We start from the raw sequence: 12,661 nt of genomic DNA on the forward strand, positions 1-12,661 counted from the left end.
GAAAACATATGTGAGGGGTGACTAGCCCCTCTAGCTAACATGGTCAGCCCTAGAGGCTAAAATAGGACACCAAACAGGAAGCCAACAAGAAGGGGATGATGTCTAACACCCCCTCTCAGCACCGGATGCTGAGTGAACTCCAAGAAGCCGGAGACGCCGTCCTCGATCAAAGATGAAAGACTGCAGAAAAAGGTACCAAGAAAGCTCCACAAGCAATCTCCTCAGCAACTCAGCTACAAAAGCAACAGAACAAGCTGCCAGGTACACCGCTCCTCTGGAAGAAAATAACCAAGTAGGTTGCGACATGCTGCTCCAAATAATGGTTCCAAACCCAAGTGTAAGAACACTCCCCGAAGTCGAATGTCGTGTATCCAGCCTAGAGAAGGTATGAAAAACCTCATAACCAACCAAGATCAAATCATGTATATAACCAATCTTGGGAGAAGCAAGCTGCTCCTCACTGGAACCCTCAAAAGAAATAAGAGTCAATATGCTCCAACTCTGTATCAAGGGTAGCCAAAATTCAAAATGCTATACGAAAGCATCCTTTGAAAAGGTCGGCATCGCAAGATGTAAAGACTTTGTAGAAAAAATGGGGTCCATCTGCTCAAGCTCTGTACCATGAGTTACCAAATGCTGTACATAAGTACACGCCACTAAGGTGGGCATCGCAAGATGAAAGGACTCCACATCCCGCTCTGGAAAAAGATGTCGTCGGACTGGTACAAGCCCAACCTGATTTTGATCCAAATCCAAAAAACTCTAGAAGTACCACTGTGCCCCAGGCACGGTTAGCAACCACAGATCCAAAACATCCCACTCAGATCCAAAACATCCCACTGGGTCCAAAAAACCATCCTCCAAAACTTGCAGAACTGGCAGGGGGAGGGGCATCCTCAAAAGCATCACAAAGAGAGGCAGAGGTAGACTCCTCACAATGAGGAAGGGAAGTAGGAATATAAACTGCAGTGGTAACAAAGTCCTCAAAAGCATCACTGATAGCAGAAGACTGTTCCATAAGTAGAATCAGATCCCAAGAATCAGCAACAAATAAATGATCCATGTGCAAAAAACAGGTGTGAAGGAAGTCTCAGAAGGTCAAACCGGCTATGGATGACCACAGGCTGCTGAGAAGAAACGCCTGGAAGAGGAAGGCGACCAGCAGCACTTCTGAGAAAAAAAACGCAAATCTGTCCACCCTGCTGAAAACGCAAAAAATGGAGGAGGGAGAGGAGGGAGCATCCAACACTGAAGATCACCGGCGCTCTGATACCATGATAGAATGTGCAGCGGAAGAAGGGAAAGTGGAAACACAGGAGAGAGAGTGAGAGAGAGAGATGGAGAGGAAACACAGGTGAGAACCTTGTCTCAATATCATCATCCAAAAGGAATACATGTCCTGAGCAAGAGGGAGGGGAGAAAACCTTGTATGTGAGGAACTGCAGCAAACAATGCTAAGCAAGCAATGAAGAATGAGGGAGGCAAGCCAGCTATATATATGCCCAAATGAAGGCAGTCAACTAGGGAATAAATCCTCCACAACTGGGAAAAATACCCAAGACTCCATAAAATGGGGAATAATATGGGAAAACATATGTGAGGGGTGACCAACCCCTCTAGCTAACATGGTCAGCCCTAGAGGCTAAAATAGGACACCAAACAGGAAGCCAGCAAGAAGGGGATGATGTCTAACACATACCCTTTGTGGATAGTGGGGGAAGCTTCAGGGTGGTTCAAACCGCATGCGGAAGCACCAGAACGCCTTCCTGAAGATCTAGCGTCACAATCCCGTTCTCATCGACAATGGTGGTGAGCCCAATTTGCACTATAGACCATCTGTGTGGTTGTTTCCCCCTCCCCCCATTGTATGAGATAGCCTTCTCCTCCTAGAGTGGCCAACTGGAGAAGAAGAGCATCCTCCCCCCTTTTTTGTTTCTAGACTCTTACTCCCCATGCGGAACCAAGTTTGTACTTAGCCATTATGGCTTGTCTAGGACAGACTCCGTTGGACACCCACACGCGTAATAGCACAACTTAATATCACAATTTGAAATGGACAACTTAATAACAACTGGAATTTGAAATGAAATGAAATGAAATAGATGGACACCAGCACTGGGGCCGGAACGGGCCGACTCCCCCCTCAATATATGATATATTTATTGGGAGTATTTAACAAATACAATGCTCCATGGGTTTAAAGAACCAGATGATGTCCATGTACAAATGAATACAGTACCAAACAAAAGGCTCGAGGTAGATGTTCGAAGCAGAGCGACCACTGGAGTGCTCCAGTCTCTACGGTCCTGTGCTTTCATTGGACTCCGCGGAGAGCACCCCACTGGTGTTCCAGGACCACGCACAAACAGGCGCTCCCGTACTCACGCTTGTGTTGGGTTTTATGCTGTGTATGCACCCAGAGGAGTGCTAGTGATCATCAGTAGATTACTGGGGCACTTTTTACTTCAGTTAGTGGAGGTTTTTTCCCCCAGTTTAGCTTAGTTTCACTTATATTCAGTTTATAGGTGTTTTGGTCCACCCAACACATTTTATGGCCGGACATGTGAACACATATCTTTAGGTCACTATTATGTGGCTATTGTACTTCACTTTTCATTTTTAGCATATACACAAAAGTCGTGTTCTCTCTCTCTCTTGCTCTCCACGCTTGTTTGCAGCATCTCCAAACCCTAACCCTAACATCTCTGTTGCCTTCATTTGGTATCAGAGCTTTGAAGGCTTGCCTTGCCCTGCCCGTACACTGCCAGGTTATTATTGCTGCTGCCCGTACAACCCCGTACAATTCTGCCTACCCGTACTGTTCCATCTCTGCGCAGCAAGACAGGTGCTTCCGTACAGTCAGCGCCGCCTTCAGGTACTGTACCTGCCCGTACATAGACTGCGCCACCTTCAGGTACTGTACCTGCCCGTACACAGACTGCGCCGCCTTCAGTTTTGTACTGCACCTGTCAGCGCCGCCTTCAGTACCTGGTCGCCTCAACGCTGCAGCACCGTACTGTACCTGCCAGCCTGTTTACAGTACCTAGTCGCCTTGCTCAACACTGTGCAGCTTCCGTACCTGTCAGAGCCGACCACAGTACCTGCACAGTACCTGCACAGAATCTGCCTGCAGTCGCCATCAGTACTGTGTAGTACAAGTCGAGTGTACCTGCACAGTACAGTCAACTGTACTTGCTCTTTGGTGGACTGTACCTGCATAAGTACCACAAGCTACTCAGACAATCTGTGGTAAGCATTAAAAATTCAGTTTTTGGGCAATATTATTTTCTCTGTGAAAATATACAGGCACAACAAACAGACTTTCTAGCAAAGAAGTCTACAGGTTCAGTTTTGCGTGGAGCAAATTTGGGCATTTTTGGGGCATTTTGGCATTGTGTACGCCATTTGCTGCTCTACTCAGTCATTGGTGCTTTGAGCTGCACATTCAGAGGATTGAGAGTGCAGGCATATTTGGGTGAACTGTATTCAGTGGAGTACAGTTATTTTCAGGGTTTTTGCTATTGGGTTTTTTGATAAACAGGTACAACATTGTGCGTAGGCATAATGGCAAATCAACAGCAGAGTGATGTATTCACGTATTTGTCTAAGGAAGACAAATTGGACGGCACGAACTACTCCTTGTGGAGTTTTATGCTGAAAAATGTGCTTGTGGCAAAAGGTCTTTGGGATTTTGTTAGTGGTGATGAACCACGTCGAGGTCCATTGGCTCCAGAGACTCCTCCCCAAGGGGGTGCTCGTGGACGAGGACAACAGGTACAGGCTCCAGGGCTGCCATTGCCTGTTCAAAGAACAAATGCTCAAAAGACATGGGATGCCAGGGATGCACAAGCTTTGTCACTCATTGCATTGTCAGTACAGAGGTCCATTATACCTCATATTCGTTCAGCTGGCTCTTCACAGAATGCATGGGTGACTTTGGAGCAGATGTATGCTGCTCGTAATGAGGCTAGGATCTCATTTTTGAAAAGAGAGCTGGAAAATCAGAAAATGAATGAAGGAGATGATATGTCTAGCCACTTAAACAAGCTGCAGAATTTGAGAGAGCAACTCATCAATGTGGATGAGATCATTCCTGAGACACAGCTTGTGTCCACCATCTTGCACTCTTTGCCAAGATCTTACTTGGCTTTTCATACCTCTTTGAACCTCAGCATGAGGAATGCTGTTGAACCCCTCAAGTATCAGGAACTTGTTGCTCTCTTACTACAAGAGGAGCAAATGAGGAAGAATATGAATATGACCACAAATGCTGAACAAGCATTTACTACAAGTCAAAAGGGGAAAGGAAAAACTCAGCCAAAGAGTTCAAATCAAAATTCAGCTGATGGTGGTTCTTCACAGGATACCAAGAAAGGTGATGGACAGCCCAAGAAGAAGGGCAAATGTCATTACTGTAAGAAGCCAGGTCACTACATCACTGAATGTAGGAAGAGGATTGCCAAAGAGAAGGCAAAGGAAGCTGGGATGTCTGTTAATGATGCTTCTAAAGCTCCTCCAGAGACTGCTTCTTTTGTAGAGGACAGGGATTACTGTTTTTATACATGCAGCTATGATGCCTCTTGGTCTTCACGGGCACTTAGTATGACAGAGCATGCATGTACTTGGTATTTTGATAGTGGTGCCTCAAAGCATATCACATCTCGCAGGGATTTGTTTAGTCATGTTGGCCCTGCCCCTGTTGGTAAAACTGTTCAGTGTGCCAACAATGCTTCATATCCAGTTCGTGGCATTGGGGAGATTCAGCTTACAGCCATTGATGGCTCCATTCTCCGCCTTACAGATGCCTTATATGTACCAGGGATAAAGAAGAATTTGTTGTCCATTTCTTCTTTAGCACATTGTGGTATGCAAGTCCACTTTGATGATGATAAATGCATGGTCAGAGACAAAGCTAATGCCTTGACCTTGATGCTTACTGGTACATTATGTCATGGACTTTATCAGTTGGATGCATTTCAACCAGTGGATCAGTCTGCTTATAATGCATTCACTCTCACTCCAGCTATGGTTGATGCGGAGTTATGGCATGCTCGCATGGGGCATGTAAATTTTGGTAGTCTTATGCTTATGCAGCGACATAACATGTTTACAGATCTACCTCTCATGGAGAAGCCTCCAGATCACATTTGTGAAGGATGTATTTTGGGAAAAATGCATAGGTTTTCCTTCCCACGTGATCAGGCTCTAAGAGCAACTGCAAAGTTGCAGCTTATACACAGTGATCTTTGTGGTCCCATGCAAACGAAGTCATTAGGTGGTTGCTTTTATTTTGCAACATTTATTGATGACTTCTCTCGTATATGTTGGGTCTATCCTTTGACACAGAAATCAGAGGTATATGATGCATTTTTGGCCTTTGTAGCACTTGCTGAGACAGAGTCAGGATGCAAGGTCAAGACTCTCCGTTCTGACCGAGGGGGGAATATATGTCACATATGTTGAATTCCTTTCTTGGGAGTAGAGGTATAAAACATCAGTATACTACTCCTTACACTCCGCAGCAGAATGGGGTTGCAGAAAGGAAGAATCGGTCACTCATGGAGATGGCCAGATGTATGCTAAAGGCAAAAAGGCTACCACATATCTTTTGGGTGGAAGCTGTCATGTGTGCTTGTCATATTTTGAATCGATGTCCCACAAAGGCATTGGTTTCTATTACTCCTTTTGAGGCTGGCCGCAAGCCTTCTGTATCGCATTTTCGTATCTTTGGGTGTCTTGCATATGCACACATACCCAAAGAGTTGAGGAGGAAGCTGGATGATAAAGCCACAAAATGCATTTTTGTTGGGTATAGCCGTGAGAGCAAGGGCTACAGGTTATATGACCCACTATCCAGGAAGATATTCACTAGTCGGGATTTGATTTTTGATGAAAAATCAGAAATATCCATGGCTGGTTATGAGGCAAATCAGGCTGAAAATGATGTGTTTGAAGGTCTACTACCTATGGAATTTCATTCCACAGTTGGTGATCCAACTAATGAGGGTACAAGACAGCCAGCAAATGATGTAGGTGGTGCAGAAATTCAGCAACAAAATGAGCCAGGAGCTGAGCCAAATATAGGGCAGCAGGCACCACAGGTCAGACGTATACCTAGATGGTATTTGAGGACATTACAGGACAGCCATTTAGAGGGTCCTCTTGTTGGTCGTACTCGTAGGGAGACAAGGACCAATGAGCATGCACACATCATGGATTTGAATCTGGTTATGGTAGCCAGTTTACAGGATGATGATGAGCCTGATTCATTTGTGGATGCAAGAGATAATGTGCATTGGAACAAAGCCATGCAGGATGAGCTTGATTCTATTAAAAGGAATCAAACATGGGATTTGGTTGATCTGCCCAAAGGCAAGAAAGCAATTGGTACTAAATGGGTCTATAAGTTGAAAAGACATGCAGATGGATCCATTGACAGGTACAAAGCCCGTCTAGTTGCAAAGGGCTATGCACAGAAGAAGGGCATTGATTATGAGGAGACATTTGCTCCTACATCCCGTATGTCGACACTTAGGTGTGTCATTGCATTGGCTGCACATCGTGGTTGGGTTGTTCACCAGTTGGACATAAAGACTGCATTCCTACATGGGGACCTCGAGGAGGAAGTTTATGTATTTCAGCCCATGGGATTTGTAGAACATGGTCATGAGGGGAAAGTATGCAGGCTGAAAAAGGCCTTGTATGGTTTGAAACAAGCTCCACGAGCTTGGTATGCAAAAATAGATGCTTTTCTACTCACTCAGGGATTTGTGAACAGTCCATCAGAAGCCACTCTGTATGTAAAGAAAGAAGAGACAGATTTGCTGGTCATCAGTCTTTATGTGGATGATCTCTTGCTCATGGGATCAAATGATGACAAAATTGCAGCTTTTAAGGAGATACTGCAACAGACATTTGACATGTCTGACTTGGGGCTTGTACATTACTATTTGGGCATACAGTTTGTGCAGGATAACAGAGGCATTGGGTTGTTGCAATCACGCTATGTTGCTAAACTTCTGGAGAAGTTTAAATTTCAGGATTGCAAACCTATTAGTACTCCTATGGAGCGTGGGATGAAACTGTCACTACAAGATGACAGTATTTCCTTTGATGCCACTACATATGCTCAAGCTGTTGGGTGCCTCATTTACTTGTGTAATACAAGGCCAGATATTCAGTATGCAGTCTGTCAGTTGAGCAGATTCATGCACAGCCCGCGGTTGTCGCATTGGCAAGCTGTGAAGCGTGTATTCCGTTATTTGCAGGGTACCTTGTCTCTTGGATTGCTTTATCCTGAGGGGGGTGACATGCAGTTATACGCTTACAGTGATTCAGATTGGGCTGGTGATTTTGATACCAGACATTCCACTAGTGGAAATTGTTTCTTTCTTGGCTCTTCATGCATTTCTTGGCTAAGCAAGAAACAGACCACAGTGGCCACTTCGTCTTGTGAGGCAGAGTACAGAGCAGCCTACACTACTACTGTTGAGTGTGTTTGGCTGCGTCGTCTCATGACTGATATGGATATTTCAGTGGAGGAGCCTACACCTATCTATACTGATAGTCAGAGTGCCATTGCTGTGGCCAGGAATCCTGTGTTTCATGCTCGCACGAAACACATTGAGATTCACTATCATTTTGTTCGGGAGAGACTCCAGGCAGGAGATATCAGTCTGATCTACTGTCCTACAGATCAGAATGTTGCAGACATCTTCACCAAGGCATTACCACGTCCGAAATTTGAAGCATTCCGCAGTGCTTTGAATTTGTTTCCTTTTGGTGGATGATGTACAGTGATCACATATCACTCCAGGGGGGTTTGTTGGGTTTTATGCTGTGTATGCACCCAGAGGAGTGCTAGTGATCATCAGTAGATTACTGGGGCACTTTTTACTTCAGTTAGTGGAGGTTTTTTCCCCCAGTTTAGCTTAGTTTCACTTATATTCAGTTTATAGGTGTTTTGGTCCACCCAACACATTTTATGGCCGGACATGTGAACACATATCTTTAGGTCACTATTATGTGGCTATTGTACTTCACTTTTCATTTTTAGCATATACACGTGTTCTCTCTCTCTCTCTCTTGCTCTCCGCGCTTGTTTGCAGCATCTCCAAACTCTAACCCTAACATCTCTGTTGCCTTCAGCCTGGCTCTCCCGATCTCAGCACCTTTGGACCGTGGTTCTCCAAGAGCTTGGACTACCCGGCACCGAACGGGTGTTGCCATGGAGAGAATTCCTTATCAGATTTATCACAAAGTTCTTTACTTAAATCTGAAATTCACTTACTTGTAGCTTGCAGATGGAAGACCAATACCCAGATGTGTTTGTTTGTGTGCAGCTACTAGTGGAGGACACCAAGACACAACAGCCTGTCGAAGAGGAGGAGGAGCTGCCTATGTAGAAGATGTAGCCACTTGAAGAAGGAAGATGCCGCCTATGGAAAGGAGGCACAACCACTTGCTGTGCAGGACACAGCCGCCTTCTTGTGGAGGAGGAGGCGTAGCTTGTCTTGCTGCAGCCGCCCCTCTAGGCTTTGTTGTTCCAGGATCAGAAGGGATGGTTTACAGATTACGAATAGAAGATCAGTTTGTCGATTCCGCAGAGTTTGGTACTCAACCCAGTTTGGCCCTCATTTTTGAGCCTGGCCATTATTCAGTTCACAACAAGGTTGATGTGTACGTACTGTACGTAATGTACGGTACGTATTTGTACGTTGTTCCGTACAGATAAAATTTTTGTGTACGTAAAAATACGTACCATTGTAAAAAATATCAATCTATATGGCATTTCATATCAAAATAAACATAAAAAGATCCAAATACATTTTAAATTGTGAGAGAGACCTACAAGACAATCTAATAAGGTCTTTGCTAATACGCATTTGATTAGTAATCACAAAACCCTTGCCGCATGTTGTAAAACTTGTTACTTCAGAAATCAAACATCAGATACCAAAACCATTTTTCAATCAGATGACAGAGATCAATCTTCAATCACCAATCACCACTCTTAGAAGTTAGCTCTATATAAACTGATGAATCAGTGTTCACACAACAAAAGTCTCGACTCTCATCCATGTCAAAAGGCTGCAAATGCATCAAAACAAACTGAATACAATGCACATACTACATAGCAAGCTGCAACACTGCATCATAGAAATGTCCTCAAAAGGCCCATAAGGGCTAGTCCAGAGTCTAGACTCCACAATGAAACGTGATCTAAGAGTCAAAACTCCTCATCAGATGATGATGATGACGATGCACCAGAAGAGAGCAAGTCCCCATCTGTCAAGACATTGCCCTCGTCGTCATACTCAGGCTCTGCCATCACGGGCACATGTGATGATGTGAAAGATGTATCATGAGATCCATGTGCTACATCATCATCTCCTGGCTCACTCTGAGTATGAATGAGAGTGACAGCCTCATTCGCCCGAGTCCGTTGCGTACGAACAGGCAGCTTCCCCCGACGAATGCTCCTCCGTCTAGCGCTCTCTGAATCTGCAGCCTCCTCACGCAAAGGTATCGCCAAAGCCCGTGCGCGTGACCTTGTGACACGACGATCGATGCTCTCCAACTCTCTATGAAGGAGTCGTATAATATCTGCCTGCTCGTCTCTGACACGCTGCTCCACGTCGCCCTCAGTAGAGGTTGGCACTATCTTCACACGGGTCGGATCTGCCTGTGGAAAAGCAAAATCCGACAAGTCAGAACCACAAGAAATGACTTATATTGAAATGTGTCAAAAGACGTACGAAAGTTAAATATACCTGCTTGGGTGCCCCCAAAGCATGATAATCTCGCACGAGCTTCATGTTAGCTCGGCAATACACTAATCGCTCCAGCTGAGCGGTACTAAGTCGATTGCGGATCTTCGTGTGAACCAAGGAGTAGGCACTCCAATTGCGCTCACAAGCACCAGCAGAACAATCCTACGATCACGAATCACGATACGATTTCGGAGTCAAAACCCTTAATGAATCAAACTTTAAAGATGGATGCAATTGTGAAAGAGTCAAGAGTACCTGCGAGAGGATTCGGAGAGCAAGATGAGTCAGCTTTGGAAGACCTTGTCTTCCATAGCTCTGCCACCACGTGAGGAAATTTCGTCGTCGCCTCCTCTCTCAAAACCACCGCTCTAGCAAAGGATGGTCCTAGATTGTTCATAAAACTCACCATCTCTGCATCAACCTCAAGTTGCTCATCCTCGTCGTACATTATGTTGATGTACTGGTCTTTCTGCGTGAGCAGAGTGCTCTCACTAAACAGCTCTGGCTTCTTGTAGAAGGGATGAAGCAATGCAGCCATCCCATGAATGGGACGGCTCATAAATGTCCATCGCCGCTCTACAATAGCCAGGATGTCACCACGGCTACAAATTGACAAGCCAACATTCCAACAGTCATTATATAATATAACTTTAAACATATTGTTGCAATGTGCATATTATTTAATATTAATATAATCAACCAAGAACAATATCCAAGTGTACACTCACTGAGACTCCGTCAATGTCGTACAGGTGGCAATATGGCGCTTCATCTCCATGAAGAGATGATAGACCAGTCCAAGGGTAGAGCCCTCCATATCTGTGATTCGGAGGAGGACATGGATAGGCTGCAATGCCACCGTCAAGCTCTGTACCTCTGTCCAAAAGGCCTCGTCAGGCACTTTCCGCTGAATGTATCTAGTGGCCTCTGTCTGTGCATGGTGCATAAACCTCCATTTCGGGTCCACCACAGTCTGTAGTAGTGGGTCCCGCAATCTAAAAAGCCTCTGCAAGACCAGGAACATATAAGAAAACCTGGTCTTCGAGGGTTGCACCATATCAAGTGCACTATGGCTCCTGAAGATGGCCAAAGCCTGATGTTTTTTTCGGAAAAATGTAGTAATCTTCATGGCATCTGCAACATTAGGTTGCACCCATGGCAACTTTCCAATATCCTCCATCAGCAGGTCCAAGCAATGTGCAGCACAAGGAGTCCAAGCAATGCGAGGAAACTCTGCCTCGACCAATTCACCCATACGCTTGCAATTTGAAGCATTGTCTGTCACCACTTGGACCACATTCTCTGGCCCAACATCCAAAATTGCCTGTCTGATGTGGTGATAAATAAACTCAGCACTGATGGATTCTCCTGCCTTTCCTGCATCCACAGCCCGCAAGAAGTATGTGCCAAGACATGAGGACACCAAAATATTGATAATGTGTCGTCTACGCATATCACTCCAGCCATCAGATATGATGGTGCACCCAAAAGACTGCCATCCTGCCTTGACAGGTACCAATGCCTTGTCTATCAAGGCTTTTTGCTCTTCAAGCATCGTGGTACGCATTTTGTTATACTCCACCCCGGACCACGAGTCTGTGTGGCCAACCTTTGCTATGGCCCTCACCATTCTCTTCCATTGATCAGTCCTCAGTACATTGAAGGAGATGTTGCACTCCACAAGAGTGCAAGCAATCTCCATCTCAGCCACTTTTTGTCTCTCTTTCACCCACGAAAGAGATGACACATGTGAAGGCAAAGTACTCTGTCTCAGCACATGTGCATCATCATCCTCATCACCCTCCTGCATGACACGGGCCCTCTTTCTGCCCCCTGTAGACTGGCTATCCTGTGTGGAAGAATCACCCATCTCCCCCACAAGCGCATCATGAAGTGCATCTTGAGTGTGCTGGCTGCCCCTTACCTTCTTTGAACCCTTTGCTGTTGATGAATTCTCAGCAATGAGCTTGTCTCTGATATCCTGTGGCACCTGCTTGCACCCACCACAATTGCCGGTGGTGCCAATACCTGTCAAGTGTATCACGACATGAGAAATTGTGCTCGTGAGCTCGAAGTTGCAATACTTGCACTGCCATCTACGCGTGCCAGAACCAGCTTGGATCGGCGTATTAATAACACGGATGACATTGGTGTGCTCCTGCCAGTAGGGGTTGCATGGCTTCAGCATATTGGATCCTGGAAGCTCTGTGACACAAACAAAGAGAGAGAGAGAGCTTAGAGCATAGTACATACTCCAAAGGAAGAAAGAGAGAGAGAGAGAGAGAGGGAGAGCTTAGAGCATACTCCAAAGGAGGAAAGAGAGAGAGAGAGAGAGGGAGAGGGACCCCGGACTCGGGAGGGAGTGAGAGAGAGACGAGATTAATCATGTAGTACATTGGCCGCTCGCGGTTGAGAGAGAGAGAGAGAGTACAGTACGAGACAGAGATGCATCATGAGGGACCAAGGCCATGAGCGAGAGAGCGTGAGAATTACCTGGTTGCAATGTGCACAGTGTGCAGAGACGGAGCGAAACAGAGCACTGTAGGCGAAACAGGCGAAATTCCAAAATAAGGCCAAATTCGCACGTTGAAGGTCAAAAAGGGGTTTTTAAAAAAAATAAACGTACGGATCGATCCGTACGCGTACGGATCCGTACAGTACGATCCGTACGGTACGGATCGATCCGTACGTACGTACGGCTGCAACCCTGGTTCACAAATAGGCAAGTAAGTTTAGACGAGATATCCACTTCCAGGAAGGGGATTGGGTCTATCAGTGCATCATGAAACAAAGATTGAAACAAGTGGGCAAACATTGTCCCCAGCTTTCATTCCGTAGTTTTGGCCCTTTTCCAATAGTTACGAAGTTTCAGATGAACAGCAGCCAGA

At 45.5% G+C, this 12,661-nt stretch overlaps 2 protein-coding genes across 2 annotated transcripts in view; one reads left to right on the forward strand and one right to left on the reverse strand.

The window, feature by feature from the left end:
* LOC147633272 (UDP-N-acetylglucosamine transferase subunit ALG14-like protein) overlaps positions 1-12,661 on the forward strand; it is a 34,386-nt gene that overhangs the window by 8,337 nt on the left and 13,388 nt on the right. The gene's annotated exons all lie outside the window — the stretch shown is intronic.
* On the reverse strand, positions 8,990-12,477 carry LOC147633273 (uncharacterized). Its single transcript, XM_086806304.1, has 4 exons — positions 10,502-12,477; positions 10,029-10,375; positions 9,774-9,935; positions 8,990-9,685 (listed from the first exon to the last, which is right to left on the reverse strand). Exons 1-3 carry the CDS (start codon positions 12,022-12,024, stop codon positions 9,913-9,915), a joined length of 1,893 nt encoding a protein of 630 aa, XP_086662430.1. The 5' UTR covers positions 12,025-12,477; the 3' UTR covers positions 8,990-9,685; positions 9,774-9,912.

Source organism: Cibotium barometz, chromosome 12 (assembly GCF_041138505.1).
Source record: "Cibotium barometz isolate CiBa-2024 chromosome 12, ASM4113850v1, whole genome shotgun sequence".
Classification (NCBI taxonomy): Eukaryota; Viridiplantae; Streptophyta; class Polypodiopsida; order Cyatheales; family Cibotiaceae; genus Cibotium; species Cibotium barometz.